Consider the following 22,190-nt stretch of genomic DNA (forward strand, 5'->3'; position numbering starts at 1 on the left):
GTATAACATGATTTCATAAATAGCTTGAACTGCCTTTTATCATTTGCTACCAAACCTCAAAACTATGCAGCAGAAGTGTAAGTGTTCAGATGTACACAAAGAGAAAGGGAGACTATATGGCTTAATATTTATGTGTGAATCTTTGATGACCGTATTTTATGTGGTTATGTATGTATTTGGTTATGTATGTCCTTCCTTTTAATGTTATGGCTTCTCCTAGAAATAAAGGATATAAAAGTCCTCTCCATACAGGAAAAAGAGCCGAACGACAATGCTGAGGTTTGCTGTCACCCTCTTTGCTGTCATAACGTCATCCACCTGCCAAAAATTTGGATGTCTGGAAGGGAACACCCACAAACTGAAGCCAAGTCCTGAGCCAAATATGCGTGAATGCACTCTGTACTCTAAATGTAAGAGTGGTTTAATTTTTGCCAAATATAGTCTAGAAGTACAGCTTTGTACACACTGATTGCTTTAGCAGTTCCTTTAATTTCTCAAAAATATGCAAGATGCAGTATAAGCCTGACAAGCTTCCTTCACTGGCATATTGCTGCATGCAAACCAAGAGTAAGATTCTGGTTCTTCACAAAGTCAACTGCAAAACTCTCATTGCCTTCATTTATTTTCTTTTAAAAGAAAATCAAGTTATGGACCAAAACAGATTCATCTCACATATTGTGACTTACAAATACAGTATTAAAGAAAATCCTTATTGCAACATCTCTGTTTCATTCCTAACAGCTTCCTGTTGCTATGCAGACTTCACAGTGCAATTGGCTCGTTCCCCGGTAATTAAAATAAGCAACAGCTACTGGAACAGATGTGGGCAGCTCAGTAAACCGTAAGTCAGCTTTGATGTTGTCTGTATCCTGGTTCAATAGATCTATGCTGTGGCAGCCACACAGCTAATGGTAACTCCCCCTGGGATGGGCAATCCCCAGGTTGTCCTAGCAGTTACACCACCCAGCTCCTGTCATCTTTTCTCTGCACCTGACCAACGTCTGACTCTTCCTCTTCTCTCACAAAACCCCATGAATCCCTATGTATATACTATTTGTGCAGAAGGGGCATGCTTTTTCATGTTTGCTTTCAGTATAGAACCAGATCTAGCAATGCAAAGCAGTCATAAACCCAGTAAGTAACAACCACACCACACCTCTGTAGCTCCCCAAAGCAACCATCACATCCACATGAGTGTGAGCCCTAGTCAGTATAGACCAGGCTTCTTCATTTGCTTAGAAAGAAGATCAACTGTGTTAATAAATCTCGCAAACTAAATGCACAAGAGTCCAGAAATGAAACTTCTGAATATTTAGAAATAAAAATTCTTGTAGTCCTGTGGGTTTTGTAACCATGAAGAATGTCTTCATAATTAAGATTTTAAGTACTGTGTTAGATGTTAGAGCTGTGAAACATGGCAAGTTAGAGAAATAAAAGAATGAAAGTACAAAACAATTAAGCAAAAACAGATGTGCAGAAGTAACAGCTCTTGTCTGCTGCTCCCAGAAGAGCACAACAGTATGTGCTTTTAAGTAACTTCAGCTGGGCTGTGGGAAAAATCTAAAGATCAATGAAACCATGAGGCTACAACATCGAAGAGGTTTTGTACTATAGTTTTAAACTACGTTTTATCATTGCCTGGAATTGTTCTTGCCAGGAAAACTCAAGGCCTCAAAAGTTTACAGAAAGCTTACACAAATAGGGCTGAAATATGCATGGAAACATTTGTGCAGTCTTCAGCTGGCCATGGTAATTGCACAGTCAGAGTCTGTACACAATGCCAAAGGAATGAGTTTGGAACATAGACACTAACAGGCTGAAAGGATGCTTTTCTATGTGTATTGCACCCACATCAAAGCAGGCCTAGAAAACTGAGGCTCTAGCCTTGATGCTAAGAAATGGGCTTATTTGTGGCTTTTCTCACCCTCTACAGCTGTGAAGATTTCATGAAGAAAATTGAGTGCTTTTACCGGTGTTCTCCATATGCTGCTCACTGGATCCATCCCAGCTACACTGCTGCTATTCAGTCTGTTCCGCTGTGTCAAAACTTTTGTGATGACTGGTAGGTTCAGCTTTTTATCAAAGTATTTTTGTTTAGCTTTAATACTTCTGTGTTACTTGGGTGTCACAGAGCATGGGTGGATGAAGCACAGATCTCCCAGTCAGTTGGCACTAAGATTTGATGGTGTGGCTTCACCTTTATGCCTTTTCTCTTGTTCTTCCTCTTCATTTCTTGTTTGTCATCTCTACGTTTTCCTCAGCTAAGCTACTACCCCCAAAATAGCAATGGCATAGGCTGATGGCAGAATGGAGTCACTAGTGACCCAAGGTCAGCACTGCCATGAGGATGCAGTGCAGTGGCATCTGAAATGCCTAACGTGACGGAGAAGCTCCCCCCATGTCAACAGGAACTAACAGCAGTGAAGGTCCTGCCCACCCTTTGAAAAGGCCATGCCTGTGAGTTAGCATTTGTGCAGTTAGCATTTTAAATCTAAATACTTGACCATGTTATTTGTTAATTAATGTTATTAATGATCATGTTATTTTGATCAGTTATTTGTATAAAATGCACTATGCAATCATGAAAGCAGACACTTCCCATATGTTTTCAATTAATTCATATAACAAATTAGCTTAATTCCTTAATTTTGCACCTTTGGCCTTTTCTATTCCCTTCCATCATCCTTCTCTAAAACCACTTCTAAAAGCCTGAATCTCAGAGAAACTTGCAGCCAAGTAATGCTAAAAATTTTAATAGCAATGAACAAACATTTAATTACCATTTGATTTCCCAAAATATAGCATAAGGGTATCACATTAGTTTTCGGGTGCAAGCCATGTAGTGGAACAACCCAGCACCCATCTGTCCTTAGTCTTGGGGTAGGAGCATTATATCCAGGTGGGGTACTGAGAGTTTTTCAGTGGCCCATATCCAGCATGTATCTCTCCCTCCCTATTTTGAGATGATGGATTAAATAATGTCATCTTGTGACATACAAACCTCAGTCAGTACCATATTAATGTTGTGCCTAGTAACTGCAGTAACTGGACATACAGACAGTATGGTTAAAGTGGCGTGAAGCATACTACAAACAGCACAGGCTGTGTTCACACTATAGGATCATAACTGCTACATCCCTTGAAAGTAGTGAACTGTGAACCTCTTAGGCTGCTCTGAAAATCATGAAACACTGTTTTAATACTTCTAAAAATGTTATGAAAGAGCTTTTCTTGGAAGCATAGAAAATACACATGGTAGTGTACTGCTCTGTATGATGCTTTCCCTGGTGGTTACACAACTTGGTTATTGACACATGGATCCATTTTCACTCTCACCTTCTCTCCAAGGGCAAAGTCATGTGTGCAGTGCAGTATTGTGGTAGGATTTGTCTACAATATGTCTCCATTGCTTTGTGCCAGAGAGAGAAACAAAAAGCATGGTTGGGATTTGTAATGGAAGATAGTGAGAAAAGCTGATGTATTTCTTAGCTTCCCTAGAATTTCCTCTAGTGATTAATTTTATTTCTGTGTTAGGAAGCTCCATGTGCCTCAGGAACAGACTTGTCACATGCAGTCTTCCTTCCTAAACTTTTGGTAATCTAAACTGAATCCAGATTATCACCTCCTTGAAGATAAAGGCTGAGACCTTGAATTTGCCTCAGTGATCAGAATGTCAAAGCTCAGAACCAAATATTTCCAAAATTCAAAAGCATTTGGATATTAAAGCATTGGAGTTGCCAGTGAGCTTTAGAATAGATCTGACAGGCAAAGCAGTAAAGCACCAATATCTAAACCAAATGTATCCCAGAGTAAGTAGCATACAAGTCATCACCAAACTGCTATATGCAGTGAAAGTGTAAAGATGAAAGAAAATGTATCCTGTAAGTTTAGTTTGCGTCTATGAACTGGTTTAAGCCAGACTTAGTGTATATGAGATTCATACTGAAGGATATAGGGTGGGCCATATGACATGGCAAAGCCCTCAGTGTCCCCCAGCTATTGCCAGAACCTCCAGGTAAACGGCAGTTTGAACTTTGTTGTTGAAAAGTGTGTGGGGCTGTGATTGAGAGCTGCTGCACAGGAAAAAAATTATCCTTTTCTTGTATGGAGCCTCCTAACAGAGAGCAGGCTCTACTCTCAACATACGCTGAACAATGATCTATTGGCCCTGTTGGCATCATAGATGCCTGGCCTGAATCAAAAATGTAATGATGAGCCAGTACCGTGCATGCTAGTCTGTGTGCCTGCCTAATGCCAATGTCAAACCCATTCCCTCACCCTGCTTAAGGCCTGGGGGTAGAAAAGAGGCTGGACAGAATTCCCACTCTTTCTGGTGATTGAAAGTAACATTTTTTCATGTTCTATTCACTGGAGTCCCTTTAGCGTGTGTAGCACTGCTGGTGATATGACCTACTTTCTCTACATGGCCGTGAGTGTGCCTGCTGCATACTGTATGTCTTTGTGGCCAGAAATGTGCAGAGGATTCTGAATGAGCAGTGACTTCATTTAAAAGAAATTCATCTGACTTGCTCGAGGCCTTCCTTTTCTTCCCATTGTCTTAGGATTTCTTGCTCCCACTAGTTGTAAAACTATTGCTTTTCAAAGAGCCCCACGTACAAGCCATTTTCTGATCTATCTGTGAAACAGCCTTGTGCCCTTAAAAGAGAAACAGCTGAAAAAGCAGGGGGAGAAGCTTTAAAATAAAAATATCCTGCTCATTGTGCATAGGGAACTGGTGTGTTCAGGGAGGATCTTTCTGGTATTTGTGTTTCTGTTTCTCACAGGTTTTAATTAATATTTGAAGAAACCACTTACAGGCAACAGAAAACAGACTTTTCATAAGTCATGACTTTTTATAAACTTAGCTTCATAATTACTTCCATTGGGATAAAGAAAAACTCATAGCAATAGTTATGCCTTGCTCCTGATATATAACAAACCCCAGAGTCACGCAATAATCATGATTAGGAGACATTTCATCTGACTACTCAGTAGATATCAGTGAAAAAATATGAATCCTTTAATAAATGTATTTAATTCAAATTCCTGAAGAAACCAGATGTATAACATGAATGACCTAGGTCAGCAAAACTCTGAAATACGTATTCATGATTTGAAAAGTATAACTGAAGGTAACACAAATTTCACAAGAAGCAGTTCCACCCTGTCCTCAGCCCCAAGGGCTGCTCATTCCCTCCTCTGCCCTGTCCCCACCCATGTGCCAGCAGCACTGTCTGAAAGGCCATGAAGCAGCCTGGGTCTGGGAACCCATCAGGCTAAAAAACACTTAGGCAAATAAAAAAAAAGGAAACCAGAAAAAGAAGACAGTGGGAAGGGCACAACTGCTTTCAGTGGAAGTGCTGGTATTAGGCAGCTCACAGTAGATACCGATCGACTGTGCTAGAAAGCAATGAATATAAATGCATGCATAAAGTGAAGGACACGCCTACGTGGCTTGAAGAATCAATTGTTGAATCTGACGCTGATATATGGAGTTTGTAGATAGTGAATATCAAAGCATTTGCATTGATGCTTCTAACTGGTGGGCCTCCAAGCAGGCAAAGTGTCTAGTGTTAGAGAAACATCGGGGATTTACCTCTGTTGTCTTTCTCAGTCAGGGTACATGCAGCAGCTAGCAAACAACAAACCAGTTATTCTTACATTCCCCTGTCCCAAATCCAGTCATGGCACAAACTGAGAAGATTTGCGTGGTAGCACCACATTGCATTAATTTATCACATTGCAGCCTGTATTTCCAGCAGAGCCCCCACCTCTGACAGCAGATTCATGGATGAACACATTGGAGAATACATGTCTCCTGCCCTACACCTGTTTAGTTCAGGCCCTGGTTGCCCTCCATCTGTTACTGTTCTTTCTCCCTTCAAAAAGCAAAAAAAAAAACCCTATGTGAGGGTTCTGTGGATGTGCATCTGCATATGCACATGTACTGCAACGTGTTCTTGTAGTTCTGTGCCCACAAGACGACCTCATATTTCATTTAAAAATGTAAGTCTCCAGCCTTCATGGTATCAAACTAGTTTTGGAAACATGACCCCGAAGATGAAAAATGACAAACAGAAAATCTATCCAAAGGCATGAATTATAAATACCGTGCTGAGCAACACTAACTTTTTGAGAGCTGTGCCTCATGGTTTTGGCACTCTCAGTTACTGGTGGGAATAGTCTGCCTGAAGCTATTGAGACTAAATGTAAGTAGATGTTAACTGATTTGCAGAAAGTGATACTAAAGAAAGGTAAGAGCCAAAAAGTGGAACATAAAAAGAAATGGAAGGAAGGAAATGATGTAGGATAATGGTGAGCCATGAGATCTCTCATCACACAAACTAAGCAGTTGCAAACTGTACTCGTCCCTGTTTATAGGCTTTTTTTTACATTACTGCTTACAAGTTAAAAACAACTTAAATTTAAAATTTTGGACCTATAACCTGCAAGACTCTTCTCTTTCCTCATTCACTTCAAGTTTACCTTCTTTGAAACTGTCATTCTGAGGCTGACAGCCTATTAGTTTTTATGATTTTGTTTGTGTATTTTCCTTATTTCAGTGCATGTTTCTTATAGAACCCCCTGCCCAGGAAATATAATTATTCTTTTCCCATATTAATTCATAAATACAAACTTCCCCCACACCTCCCCCAAGTGACAGTTCACTCTTAGCATACCTGTGCTCTGTCACAGTATTGAACATCAGCGTTCATAAAACTCCCTCCCCACACAGTTGTTTCCTCCACTCAGTAACATCAGCAAACAAAACCATCAGAAAACACTGCATGAAGGAGCGTTGCCCCTCAGAACATGAGCCCTTTACTTAAGTCTGTGAGTACAAAATGTAGTGGCTGAACTGTTTAGTTTGCATTGGGATTTAGGTCTTCCCGGCCAGCTCAGAGTTTATGTACATGTCAAGCTGAGATAATGTGCACATCTTTTGAAGATCTGTTGCTAAGCTGCACTGTGCAACCACACAACGTTACTGGCATAGCCTACGTAGGCATTTAGACTTGAATCTGAGTCCACTGAAAAAAGAAGTGAGAGAAATTAAGTGTAACTTCCACTAATCTCCATGAAGGTATGAAGCCTGCAAAGATGATTCCACATGTGTTCGTAACTGGCTGACAGACTGGGAACGGGATCGAAGTGGAGAAAACCACTGTAACAATAAATGTATTCCATACAGTGAGGTAAGAAAACCTGATCAACTGAAGCAGAAAAGAATGGCATTGAGGGGTCTTTCTTTTTTCCTGAGTATATGGGTGCAAAATGCAACAAGTGAATTATTTTTACTTCAGCAGTTTCAAGCCATACCTACATCAGACTTCTTAAGTATAGAAACAGTTAAGCATTTATATTTATGTAGATCTCTTACTCTAAGGATATATGTATTTAATTAACCATTGTCCATACCACTTGTGAAACAAAACTGAAAGTTCAAGCAGCACACATATGTTTAAACACAGTGGGGCTTAGAAAGTAAAAGACAAATTAACTTCGTTCGTACAACAGAGACTCTGAGAGGTATTTTATAAGGTGCTTTATATAATGTGGGGTTTTACCTCTGTATTTTTAAATTGGGATGTAAGTTCCCAAATTAGGAATTTTTATGGTCTTCTGGCCTATTAGGCATCTTTGCCTTTTTCTCTATTTTACTTTGGTATGTTCAAATCCTCCTCCATCCTCCAAATTCCTCATTTCTTTGAAGAAGACATTCTTCTAATTGTCTCCCTTCTGTTCTCCATAGACCTCTTGTATCTCCAATATGTGATCTCCATTGTCTCTGCCAATGGCCTGACAGAGCTAGCTTTGCTCTATGTAACTCTTAAGGTTAAAGACCAGCACTAACAAGCTTTCTGAGAGCTCATCCAATCTTTCTGAGAATGTTTAATGGTTGGGATAACTGATTTTATGAGCAAAAGTGTATAAAATGAGAACTGACAAAACTTATAGGAACAAGGCTGATCTACAGACATTTAAAGAGTCAGGTAGGATTTTTTCTAGTGGCTCAAGCAAGTTTAGCATCAGGATGAAAAAATACAACTTAAAACTGCTACACTTACTTGAGTATTTTTAATATTTGAACTTCACTGAGCCCATGAAAACTGTCCAAATTGAAGAATTAAATGAAATCTAAGTGTAGTGCTTAGGGACTGGCAGTAAGACTTGCAGAGATCCCAGATTCATTGTTTTGAGTTCAAGTGCATATACTTCCAGAAGTTAGTTCAGCAACTGATACAGCTGGAAGTCACAGTCCAGTTAGCACTGTCTGCCTTGCAAAATTGACACTGATCAGCAGGCTCAGGAAGGTGGCCAAAAAACAAATGGGCTGCGTAAACTTATAGCTGAGTCTCCCAGATGTGCTAAACCATCAGTGGTTCCAGATGAAGTGAAAACCAAAATGATAATCTCCGTAAATAATCTCCAGTCCCTGCGCAAGGTCCAGAGATAGGAATTTTTAACCTTGAATTCCCTTCTACATATTTCTTAACGAAAATATACCATCTGCAGGGGAAAACAGGCAGCAAATCCAGACGTCTTATCACTTGACGCCAGGCGCAGCTATTCCTCAACTAAGTGGAACCACACCCCAAACTGCCCATGTTTTTCACCCAAAGTAGGCTTGCGTGGGAAGTCAGAATAAAGATGAAGTTTCTTCAGAGCAATTAAAAAACCACATTTCCCATCTGAATGTCACATGATAGACAAACACTAGACTTAGAATCATAGAATAGTTAGGGTTGGAAAGGACCTCAAGGTAATCTAGTTCCAAACCCCCTGCCATGGACTTGGATGCCTCACAGTAGTCCGTGTTGCCCAAGGCTCTGTCCAGCCTGGCCTGAAACACTGCTGGGATGGAGCATTTACCACTTCTCTGGGCAACCTGTTCCAGTGCCTCACCACCCTCACAATAAAGAACTTCTTCCTTATATCTAACCTGAACTTCCCCTGTTTAAACCCATTCCCCCTTGTCCTATAGCTACAGTCCCTGATGAAGGGTCATCCCCAGCATCCTTGTAGGCCCCCTTCAGATACTGGCAGGCTGCTATGGGGTCTTCACGCAGCCTTCTCTTCTCCAGGCTGAACAGGCCTAATTTTCTCAGCCTGTCTTCAGACGGGAGGTGCTCCAGCCCCCTGATCATCCTCGTGGCCCTCCTCTGGACTTGCTCCAAAACTGCATGTCCTTCTTATGTTGAGGACATCAGAACTTCACACAGTGCTTCAAGTGGTTGTCTCACAAGAGCAGAATAGAGGGGCAGGATCACCTCCTTGCTTGGTTTGGACTCAGGGAACAGAAAGTTGCAGTTACCCAGAAGCACAATGGGTTCTCCAGTATCAGAGCACTGTGGCCAGATGCTCACTGTTTTTTGATGCCCTTGGATCATACGGAGAAGCAATCAGCAGCCCTACATTTGACATCTGCAAGTGGTTGTAAGGACTATTTGGAACAAATGCTGAATATGGAACAAATGCTGAATATTAAAAATGCACAATGGATCATAGCCAGCACTTTCAGCCTGGCTAAAACGAGGCCCATTTTGTCATTGTTCTCCCAGCTGAGTGCTCCCTAGGCAGTGTTAATGCACAGACTAGAACATTTTCCAAGAAGGTGAAGAATCAGAATCCTTTACAATAATTTAGGGACACTTTGGGTAAATGAGCTGCATGCACTGCTTGTTTGCTGCAGCTTTCTGGCCAGGCTCTGATCTTTAAGCAGTTAGGAGGAAGGTCAAAATAAAATCACCCATTTAGCAATTACAAGAGCATAAATACATGTTACAGAACCTGTGGGACACAAGAATAGAATGCAGACATGTCTCTTGCATACAGACCTAAGAAAACCCACATAACAGCTCTTAATACTTTCTGTAATGATCAGCAGGTAGAAATCCAGGAATTGCACAGAAAGAAAATGTCTAATGCTGCTTAAAAGGAATAGTGCGAAAGAAACAGCTACACTCTGCCTGCCCTGAGAACATGAGGAGAGAACTAGATAAAGCAACCTTTCCATTCCTGGCCCTGTGTTGTTCACAGTGCACAGGCCAACCTTCACACTCCTCCTCCAGCAACTGAAACGATGCAGCGAGCCCTGGCTCGAGATGATGTCAAATGAAAAGCTGTTTTACAGACTACAGTGTCTTTGGGGCTATCTAGAATGGACTCTGTATTATTCACAAAGGAGAGACTTCTATGGCAAAAGTGATGATTATGATTTCTCCTCATCTGCCTTCCTGCACAGTAATAGGTAAACACAGTTTTGCATGTGGGGAGACAGGAAGACATCTCATAAGAACTTGTTGTAGAAAATAGGTGGAGCAGAAGAAGCTGTAGGACTACAGATGCCCAGGCCCACTTCCACATAAGAGACCTAAATCTGTAATCGTTAACTTTTTGCACACAGAGCAGCTTCCATGCAGAAATGTCCCAACCACAAAGAGAGGGTACCTTCTTCAAGATTCATGGTGTCAAATCTGTATGTGAACTGGCAATGACAGTAAACCAGCACACCATCCAGAAATCACAGCACTAAGAGAAACACTGTAGGTATTAAAGGAGCTGTTTGAGCCAGAAAGGCCATTGTACCACTGGACACAGCACTTTGGAAGCTTGAAGAGAATACATTTTCTTCAAGCAGTTTCTAAGTTGCAGTCTTTCTCTTTGTGAGGTCCTGCTTGGTCATGATGTACATTGCAGCAGGCACAGTGAGATCCCATGGAGCTGTGACTCCACTGGGCTGTGGGTAGGCTGTAGAAATAAAGATTCCCATAAAGCACAGTCTGGCACTTTCAGCACTACTCAGATCCAGAGGCATGTCAAAGTGACCTGACATGCTACAAGTTGTAGAACCCCTCAACACAGCTTTGGCCTGTCAGCCCCAGGGGGAAACAAAGGGCTGGCTCTTGATCACTTTGCACATTGTGTGATCACCTGCTTTCACAACAGGCAAATCTCTTTTGCCAGTAGTGGGACTGGATAACATTTTAAGATATCTCAGAAGTGATAAAGCACAGCACACAGCAGGACAGGGAATGACTGCCAGCTGCTTTTTTATAATCCAGTACCAGTTCTTAGAAAGTTATATTTCTCATTTTGATACACTGGTTTTAACTTAATTCTTTTCAAATGTAACTGATACATTTCTTATTTGACACACAGATGTACACAAATGGGACTGACATGTGCCAGAGTATGTGGGGGAAGTCATTTAAGGTGAGCAAATCCTCTTGCCTCTGCTTGCAAATGAACAAGAAGGACATGGTGGCGATCAAGTATCTCCTCTCCAAGAGCTCAGAGAAAAGCTCCAGCAGCAGCAGCAGCAGCAGCAGAAGCAGCAGCAGCAGCAGCAGCAGCGAGGAGCGTGCCTGCCGAAAGAAACTCCTGAAGTTTGAGAAACTAAAGGGAGAGGAAAAGGAACATACAAGATAAATACTGGTGGATGTATGTCAGGACAAGAGAAATCACCATGGAGGCTGGGCTCAGGGCACTACGCCAGCCTGCTTTATCCCTTATTTCCTAGAACATAATAAATCAATGGCTGGTTATATTAATCTTCCTCTGATGTTTTTGCATCTGCATCACAAAGCTCCCAGACAAGTTAGCACAGGTGTAATCTTGTGACTTGAACTGAAGAGCTAGAAGCCTGAAGGTAACATCTAGGAGTTCACTTTCAAAGAGGAGAGGCACAGGCAGCTCCTGCTTACTTAAGGTGGAACGGTGAGAACCTAGAGAGCTCTGAAAGGCCATGCCAGTAATGCACCAAATCTTCAGCCCAAACCCTTCATTAGCATAGGCACACAGCACTCTTGTCACGAGTTCCTGCGTGCCTGGCACTGCTCAGATAAAAAAGAAATGCTGCAGGCAGAAATAGGTCAGTGAGCCTGGCTACTGACCACTAAAAGTGTAGTTATTTTGTATCTCAAAAACATTTTCACAAAACAGGGGGTTTCACAATTTATCTAGTTGTGGTCTACTAGATAAATCCCTGGATCCATACATTGCCAGAATACAGTATGCAGCCTTTTGCACTGGGCTTTTTTCTTAAGCAACAGCAGTACGAAAGTCCCCTGCATATAAATTTGAAGCATAATTTTAGTGCAATTAATCTCACTGAATTATTCCAAACAGAATGATCCCTGATTATCAAATGGGAGTGTCAGAGAAGGCCCCAGTCAGGTTTCTCCCATCAGTAATTCTGCTTCCCACCATCACTGTTACAATCAAACTAAAACCAAAATCTGCAGCAGTCCCAGAGGGACTTACCAAGTAAGGAGGAATGAAGTCCTGCTTTCAGTTATGCATCCACACCCCCTCTGACATGGCTGCAGAGTGGCAGGTTGGTGCCATTCTGTACAGCCTTTCACAGTGGTATCCCCAGGGAAACCATGAGAAGATTTAGTTTGGGGGGTCAGATTATCAGACTGTGAAAACCAGCATCAGCTCAGTGCTAAGCACCTTACAGCATGTAAGAATCTGGCCCACAGTGAGAACAATGACTTAGCACATCCTGTTAAACTAGGAGTATCTTAAAAATCCAGCACGCTTTCTTCACTGGACTGTTTTATTTATTGGAGTGGTTTCACACAGCTGCAATAGTAATGCTCAACCCATTAGATCATGCTCAGCTTCCAACCAGCTTTTCAGTGTCTTTAACAATGCACTAATTCCTACCAGCACTGAACTGTTTTTAGGATGGTACTTTGTCACATCTGCATTTCGTGCTAACTCAATTTGTCAGTTGTACTGTTTGAAAAGAAAGAACAAGAATTTGGCCTTCTGAAAAGCTCCGACAGTCCCTTTTCCCCTTATTTCACTAACTCTATTATTTCCTCTGCTTCTTTATTGCACCTGAATCAGAGCAGAAATTTTCCTGCTTTTTATTTTGCTGAGCTCAAAATTCAGGAATTGGTTATCCCTTCTCACTGCCACAACACCAACTTCTCTATCACCATGGCCAAAGATTTCCTTCCTGTTTTTTGTTAAGTATAGCACAACTGTTTCTGCCTGTGTTTCTGCTCTTTTTCTTCACATTCCACTTTATCCTCTTTGCTCTGGCTAAATTAGTCTTGAAACCACTCTTAACAAACAGTTCTTCCACGCTTAGTTTCAGGATGACCCATGAGACTGGTTACTGCATGTTCTTGAACAGCACTGGATCTTACAGTAGCTAAGGCACCAGCACATTTGGCTCCTATTCATAACTTTCACACTGAATCATGATGTACACAACTCAAACCATTTGACTCTTTTGTGACCCCAGTGCTTTTGCAGAGCTACCACATTTCCTCTAGTTGATCTCTTTTCTAGCCAAAAAGAAATGCTCCGTTGCCCCTAATAAAGAAATCGTCCCAACCTCTTGGTCATTCTTATATTGATCCAGATATGTTTTATTTAAATTGAAGTTATCACCCAGAAAGACTTTCAGTCTTGATTTAAAATTCAAAATAACAGAGAATTGTCTAATTTGTTTCCTCAATGTTAAACATTATCCCTACGTATCTTTCAGCCAGTGTGTTTTGCTGAAGCCTGTCGCATTAAAAGAGTTCTTCAGTAGCCAGCATTGATTTTCTGCTCAGCAGCATATACACTGCATCAAACCACTTCTTAGCAATTAGCTCTATCTCAGCTCTATTTAACTTACGTATGTCATAAGACATGCCCTCTCTCCTTAAATGATACTTATGGTTCTCCTCTGTACCTTCTCCAGTCACGAATATCCTCCCTAAATTGTACAAATCAAAGCCATACTCCAAGGCAGTGTTAAGGGTGACCTACAGACAGAGGACCATGTTCCTGCCTCTCTACAGACTTCTGCAGCATCATTCTGATTCTCTGCATGACTCCAGTGTCCATGTGTTACGATTCCTCATTTTTTCTTGGCATTACTCTTTTCCACCATACAGCTCCCTGGTCCCAGGGGTGTGAACTGTGATCTCAGCTCTCAAGCTTATTGCTTTGAGCTTGGTTGTATTACAAATCCTTCATGTGACTATGCCAACCTTCCCAACTCACTGTGTGTATCTGCTTTATACTCACAGTAACTTACATTTTAGACAATCTCTGTGTTACTCAGAAATACTGTCAGTGGTGATTTTACTCTTACAGAAAGGCTGGAATAACTCAGATAAAGCAAAATGAAAAATAACACTAAAAATCATAATGAAGGTGAGTCAGGGAAAAGAAAGCTCCACGCTGCTGATGATTGCAGTCATCCCCAGCTAATGCTGACCTGATTTGGGAGGTGCCTGCTGTGCATCAGAGCTCAAAAGCACACCTCCTGCTTCTGGACCCATGCTGGCCCAGACAACTGAAATATCTCTGTGTTTAGTGACACCAGACTCAACTAAGATCTTTATCAAAATGTCACAATGGTACATCAGATGCTTTGTGAAACATGTTGTGAAATACATTCCTGCACTAATCTGTAGGAAACCAACTTGCAACCTTTATCAATAAATTAAAATGGATTTATCAACAAGGCAATGTTGATAAAAATAAAAATTATCACTAGTTATTGACTCATTTATGACCTGGCTGACTATCAGCTTTTGGACTGTGCTGCTTGGGACTGGTGTCACGTTAACCATAACTCAGCTGCTGGGTCATTCTGCTTGCTTTGTTTATTTAATTTGCTTTGCTTAAACATTGGCATAATACTATGAGTCTTCTGAAATTTCACTGAAATGCCACGAGTTATTAGAGATGAGGTCTCTGTTCTGTTAGTCTGTCAGAGCTCTCTAGTGTCAGTTATCTGAGCCCGCTGCTTTAAAATTATTAATGTTACTTACGATGATGAACCTCATCTTTAATTACTTGCAGGCTGGAAAAGATTTCATCATCCTTCTGTAATACAAATACTTCACTCTGCATATTTCAATACTAAGCATTATTAACAAAACTTGCCCACTGCATCTTGTGCCATTGCAAGGCTTTCTTCATCAGGTTACTCAGTGATTTTCACCTTCAGTTTAGCTGTTCCAGCCACGATTTCCTGGAGTACCTTTAGTCCTCGGTTTATTTTTATAGCTCATAATTCTCCATGGATATTGATTGCAACACAGCTTCCTTTTTAAAAAATAGTAAGCATCAGTAATTATGTCATTTTCAACTTCTGTTGCATTTTTCATGTGTAGGTTTCACTCAGAACATTGTATAAATATTCATTAATCTTCAAAATATACCTGAGAAGAAAATAAGGAGTGAGAAGCAAACTGAATCAGTGGGAGAGAGTCAGTAAGAGACTTATCTGATCATTGCAAGTATTGCAGAATTAGGGCTAGCACAGACAAGTCCTGTTTCAGAGCCTTATTTCACAGTGCAGATGGAGTTACGCTTTGTAAGGTGATCCTTGGACAAAAATTATACAGAGATCATAGAATCATAAACTGTTTAGGTTGGAAAAGACCCTTAGGATCATGGGGTGCAACCATTAACCTCGCACTGCCAAGTCCACCACTAAACATGTCCCTAAGTGTCACAGCTACACATCTTTTAAATACCTCCAGGGACAGTGACTCAACTACTTCCCTGGGCAGCCTGTTCCAGTGCTCAGCCGCCCTTTTGGTGAAGAAATTTTTCCCAATATCGAGTCTAAACCTCCCCTGGTGCAGCTTGAGGCTGTTTCCACTTGTCCTATCGCTTGTTGCTTCGGAGAAGAGACCCACTCCCACATCACTACAACCTCCTTTCAGGTAGTTGTAGAGAGAACATAAGGTCTACCCTGAGCTTCCTTTTCTCCAGGCTGAACGACCCCAGTTCCCTCAGCCTTTCCTCATCACACTTGTGCTCCAGGCCTTTCAACAGCTTCGCTGCCCTTCTCTGGACACACTCCAGTATTTTATTAAATAAAATACTGCAAAAACCTGAGCATCCAAAAAATAGAACAAGTTATTAAACAATGCATTTCCATGTGCCTTGAGGGATAACAAAATTCTAAAATTATCTCATGAGACCTCACTTGGAGTATTGTGTGCAGTTCTGGTGTCCTCAACATGAAAAGGACATGGAATTGTTGGAGCAAGTCCAGAGGAAGCCACGGGGATGATCAGGGGACTGGAGCACCTCCCATATGAAGATAGGCTGAGAAAGTTGGGGCTGTTCAGCCTGGAGAATAGAAGCCTGCATGGAGACCTCATAGCAGCCTTCCCGTATCTGAAGGGGGCCTGTAAGGATGCTGGGGAGGGACTCTTCATCAGGGACTGTAGTGATAGGACAAGGGGTAACGGGTTTAAACTTAAACAGGGGAAGTTTAGATTGGATATAAGGAAGAAGTTCTTTACTGTGAGGGTGGTGAGGCACTGGAATGGGTTGCCCAGGGAAGTTGTGAATGCTCCATCCCTGGCGGTGTTCAAGGCCAGGTTGGATGAGGCCTTGGGTGGCATGGTTTAGTGGGAGGTGTCCCTGCCCATGGCAGGGGGTTTTGAACTAGATGATCTTAAGGTCCTTTCCAACCCTGACTATTCTATGATTCTATGATTCTAAAAATAATAATTGTTAGATTATTTAAGGCAAATAATGTCAAAACAGGCTGATTTCTCTTGCTGAGAAACAAGCAGCCACCGGAAAAAAAGAAAGCTGTAGATGATATGTGGTCTTATAAGGGTTTTGGTAACATTTGATCTAACAGTTTGGTAAGCAAACTGAGAAATCCAAAGTGCAAATGAAATCACCGTAACACGGGTGCACAGCTGGTTAAAAAGTATATTAAAGTATTACTATGACTATGTTGTCATTAAACTCAGACAGATCTTCTCTTAGGAATCGCAGAGGGTCTGTTCTGATTTTAGCCAATACTTCTGCTTACTCAGATGATGAAGTAGAGATTTTGCAAGCACTTCGAAAGACAAGATGAGAATAAAACCAATCTTTCTCACCAGAGAGCTAGTCAAGGCCTCCAAAGGTAAAATTCTGAAAATGGAAATGAAAAATGCTTGGACTGAGGACCGGTTAATCAATGAAAAAAGTCATTACAAGACATGGGAAATACATGACAAGGGAACAGCAGAGCAGCCAAGGAGCTGGGACACATGGTAGAAATCTATGCTATTTACAATTGAAATGTCATACTGAGGAGGTTTTACTCTTTTAAGTCTTCCATGTATGCAGAGCCCTGGAAGTCCTGACTCACAAAGCAAGCAGATGTAAGACCTACAGACGTCCTGCTAACAGTTACTCAGAGTTTGTGACGTATGTATCTCACATTCCACTGAGGCGCTGCTTCTGGAATGACCCCGCTGCACACACAGGCTGTGGAATGTGGTGGGTATCAGACAGAGTTTAACTTTATCCATCTTCTCAATGAAATCAGCTCACAAGCTCTGTCAACACAAGTGTAATATATTCTAGGAGAGCAAACATGCTTCTGATATATAAATCTGATGACTATGTAAAATAAAGAGAATAAAATTAGCTGGATTTATGCATTTTCTGGTTATTTTCCTTCCTCTTTCCTGTTCAAAAGGTTTTAATAACTTAGAGTCATTGGAAAAAAAAAAAGCCACATGCTCTAGACATCTCATGTGCCTCTTGTGTGTTTGCTCTTAACTCCACTTGTCTAAATAATTGTGTTCCCTTTTAGACAAGAACAGTTAGAGTCCAAAAAGCATTGGGATTTGGATTACAATTTGAAACACTGCCAAGCTTTACTAATGGCAAGACTAAAGTCCCACGTGCCTGAAGACTGATAATTCTCAAGCACGACTCATTTTTCCTTTTGTCAAAAATAAGACCAGCACCTCTGATAAAGTCACCTTAGCAAACAGGTCTCATTCAGCATGAAGCTGCAGGACAATTCTAGGTGTGAAAAAAAGAGCCAAGCTTTCAAATCAATCATCTACTTCAGAGAAGTGTGGGACACAGTTAGGATCAGAGCCCAACAACCTGACAGCTTTCAACCTCTGCAAGAAAAAGTTGCAGTGATCCGATAGCAGAGATTTAACTCCTGAGAGAAATGAGAGGGGAAACTCTCACTGCTCACAGTTTTGATTCTCTTTAGCTACTAAAAGCATATCTCTCCTGTGTCTGTTTTGATCACCAACTGCTATCCGAGTCTTAGTATTCTTTTGGCCTCCTTCCTTGGAAATGCAGTGAGCTCTCTGTGGAGTTTGCCTTGGTTCCCCTCTCAGACAGCTGTGATTAATTCAGTGTTCAAGCTCTTGAGTTAATTCTCTCATTAGATCACTTTCCTTCTCCATGGAATGATTATTCCCACAGGAGAAATGAGAAAGACTGAAACAATATCATGCTAGTATCTGACACACTGCATCCAGGATGTTTATATCAAATTGCCTGGAATTGCTCCAGATCTATGGCTTCAACACAAGAATCTTCTAACTGGTGGGGAACTGTAGCCATGCATGTTGCACAACATTTCCAGTGTCACTAGAATTCCTCCAAACTTCCTGCTAGGTAAGTGTACCCTCTCCACACAGGCGGGTCAGATGACACACTCATTTCATTGCTGGGGCATTCTTTAAGACTGGAAAGTGGGCTTTGTTTTCTTTTTTTTTTTAACTACTTTTTATGATACACCAGTCACCTTTCTACCCAACACCACGGTGAAGGTTAAACCTGGAGCACACAGCAGTGAAATACTGATAGTGCTCCTGAAATCACAAACTACTATGTGTGCATTACTCACTGGGAATGTCACATTCCCTCTGGAGGCTCTTGCAGCTCAGACGTGCTCCCCACTTTTGCTGCCTGCCAAACTGCTTCCAGGGATATGGCTGGTCACTGGAGGGCATCACTGCAGTCAGCTGGACTCTAGCATAGCTTCTCAGTACCTTTGGTGCGAGGTGGATACTCAGGAGAGTTTCTCAATACCCAATTCAAGAATGTTAAACCTGCCTGGACTGACAAATCTCATATCAGGCATTTACTTTAATATCACATTTACCTGAAACCCTATTACAGAAAAAGTAATAAAAATAATTACAAATTTCAAAAGTTCACAAAGGCTTCTAAAGATGAGGAGAAGTTAAGAGGAGAACCATTCAGCATGGCACTTCAGTGAGCTTTACACTCTCCCCAGACATTAACAGTTCAGCTGAGTAATAGACAGAGCCATCACCACCTTGCTGGTAGTGTGAAAATGTAAAAGTTTTCACACAAGCTGTATATTCTGGGGGTGTCTATGCAGAAAGACTGGCTTTGGGGACCCCTCTTGCTCTCTACTTTTGGGTGAATTCCAGTTCAGACCTCTACCTTACACACACACACATATAATCAGCAGGATTCATTAACCCTTACAAGAATGAAGGTAACAGCTTTTGGGGCTGGCCCAAACCTGTCAAGAGATAATGTTTGCATGCCTGGCTTAAGTCTGGAAAATGTGTTATGTCCTTGTGAAGCCTTTACCCACTATGATGGGAAACATTCTGACATCAAAGGGAGGTTTCTTCAGCCACGAAAGCTTATATGTCACATAAAAACATAAACTGATGACAGATTTATGCAGGTATCTAATTAGAATCTAGTGCCTGACACTCCTAGAGGGTTTTGACTGAGTAGACAACATGATAACCAATCCCACTGGGGAGATAATGGGTTAACCACCATTGTCTTTGAGAGATATCATGAAAGTGCCCAGGGAGCCTTTTCTCTCCTCCATGTTTCATGAGTGTGAACTGCAGGAGCCTCTCTCATCTTAACCCTACTAGGGGCTGCAGATTCATCATGCAGCACGTAACACCACTACACTAAACTGCATATCAACAGAGACTGCCGATCTGCATCATTGCCTTGGGCATTGCCTTCCAGTATCTGAAGGGGGCCTACAAGGATGCTGGGGATGGACTCTTCATCAGGGACTGTAGTGACAGGACAAGGAGTAACGGGTTCAAACTTAAACAGAGGAAGTTTAGATTGGATATAAGGAAGAAATTCTTTACTGTGAGGGTGGTGAGGCACTGGAATGGGTTGCCCAGGGAGATTGTGAGTGCTCCATCCTTGGCGGTGTTCAAGGCCAGGTTGGATGAGGCCTTGGGTGGCATGGTTTAGTGTGAGGTGTCCCTGCCCATGGCAGGGGGGTTGGAACTAGATGATCTCAAGGTCCTTTCCAACCCTAACTGTTCTATGATTTTATGATTCTATGCAGTGGCATCTGGAGTAAATGGGACACTTAGGCTAACGTCAGCTTTAACAGAGAGAGGATGTCTTGGAAGCTTAAGAGATGTAGTTCAGTGCACTACAGATATTTCTAGTCCCCACAAACTCTTAGTGGCTCTATACTTCTGCAATTTTGGCTTCCCTGGGAAAAGTTTGCATTCAAGTCCTTATGAAACTTAGGGCAGTAGAGCAAAAATGGTTGTATCCTAGGAAGGTTTTGTGACCCGCACAGGAAAACACAAAGTAAGCTCCTTTCCATTTTGGTGAGGTTGTCCAACACCTCTCTTCTGACAGGTCAAGTGCATTAAGCTATAAGTAGTAGCTACAATGGTAATTAGTAATTAAAACAGTAACTGACTGTTCTAATTAACTGACAGTACCATTGAAAGATTATATCTAGCAGATGCCTTAGTACAGTGGACAAAGTGCAGAGATACACTGCTGTTTGGAATGGGAAGTAAAGATTTCATACCCATTGAAACTGGAGGAGGAATTTGACCTAGCACATTCTAGTTGACTTTCATGGAAAGTGGCTCCCTATTACAAAACATCCCACAGGGTTTGTCATACCTACAAATAGTCAAGGCCTGAGTTTCATGTCTCCTCTGCAACAGAGAAGTAGCCAAGAGACAAGCCAAGCAGGGTAAGGATACTGCTTGACTAGTAAGTCACAATGATCCCTAAAGCTATAGGTATAATGGAGAGGCTCATGACTAGAGGCAGACTAGAACTACACCTGCACTTTTAAAAAAGTTATTTTTCTTTTAGGTGTTTTTGAGACTAAAAGCCCTCTATCTTTATGGAGTTCAGGAAAAAAAAAAAAAAAAAGGTAGTGGGGGGAAGAAGCCCCAAACCAACAAAACCTCAGGTCTAACAAAGATCTTCCTGTGACAGAGGAGAACCACACATGAAACACCTTTTAGCCACCCATTTTTGTTGCATGTTCAAAACACCATCCTGTGGTAACAGCACCATCTGCAGGATTTGAGAGGGGGAGCACAAACAGCTCCGCAGAACGTCTTCCAGGCATCTGGAAAGTTTTCACTGAGAAGCCTTCAGCCAGGGAAATCTGGGCAGCATGGGCCTCATTGGGATAACACAGGGAGGACTACAATGCTCCATGGCGCTCTGGCATAGTACAGGGGTTTTTCAAGATAAAGCCTAAATCACTTGTTTGTGAGAGTCTTCTCACTGAGGGGTTTTGGAACTGTGACAGCAGCACTTCTGTGCAGGCATGAACAAGGGGACATGGTGAGGAGCACAAGGCATGCTTTTTTTGTCACCTATTCTATATGTCAGCCAGGATTCAGCCGGCTTATTGGCAAATATTATGTTAGGAGCCTATTAACTTCAAATCAAAGACATTTTTGATTCCTTCACTGTAGTTGGTGTTAGTTAATCAAAAAACTCCTCATTACACAGTGCAATTTATCACTGTCAAATGTACTGTTAGACTTTTTCTTGAAATTCTACAGCTTGTTTCGGAAATCCACAACAGTACATGAGAGCATTAGCCCCATCTTGTGCAAATTCTGTGCGGTTACGGAACAAACACGCTGAAGCAGTGCCCTCTTCTGGAGGCAGAGCCGTTCAACCACATTAATACAGGACAGGACAGGCCTGCAGGGCAAAATTAGCAGTCTCAGCAACGCTATTTTGTGTCAGTAAATTTGGCTCTGCGATGTGAAATCCTGGTACTGGCCAAGTGTCTAACAGCTGACATCAGCCAGCCACTGAGCCACTGACATTTAGGAGAATTCTAAGCCCTTTACTCACAGGCCACTTCCAATGAATAAAATGTCAGCATAAGAGGGGTCTGGCTTCTTTACTAATTCATCAACTAAAGGAAAATCCAAAAGCATTTATTAGCCTAGCTTAAAATTTAGACTAAGTTATATCAGCATGCGTCCAACTGTGTGTGCTTGCAGAAACCTTATTTTCTATCTAGGTCAGTATTTTCTGTGGATATTTTTTTAAGACCAGCTCAAAAGGTAATTTTACCACTCTATTGTCAAGAATGTAATGCTGATGAATGGAGAAACCACCAGCCCCCAGAGAGTTCCATGATTCAGATTCCT

General features: G+C 41.6%; 1 protein-coding gene across 1 annotated transcript; it reads left to right on the forward strand.

Moving 5' to 3' along the window:
* Nucleotides 1-256: 256 nt before the first annotated feature.
* Nucleotides 257-11,450, forward strand: LOC308223738 (riboflavin-binding protein-like). The gene is made up of 5 exons (XM_080623165.1): nucleotides 257-410; nucleotides 742-841; nucleotides 1,934-2,062; nucleotides 7,085-7,196; nucleotides 11,164-11,450. Exons 1-5 carry the CDS (start codon nucleotides 272-274, stop codon nucleotides 11,431-11,433), a joined length of 750 nt encoding a protein of 249 aa, XP_080479291.1. The 5' UTR covers nucleotides 257-271; the 3' UTR covers nucleotides 11,434-11,450.
* The last annotated feature ends 10,740 nt before the right edge of the window (nucleotides 11,451-22,190 follow it).

Source organism: Psittacula echo (assembly GCF_963264785.1).
Source record: "Psittacula echo genome assembly, chromosome: 7".
NCBI classification, from domain to species: domain Eukaryota; kingdom Metazoa; phylum Chordata; class Aves; order Psittaciformes; family Psittacidae; genus Psittacula; species Psittacula echo.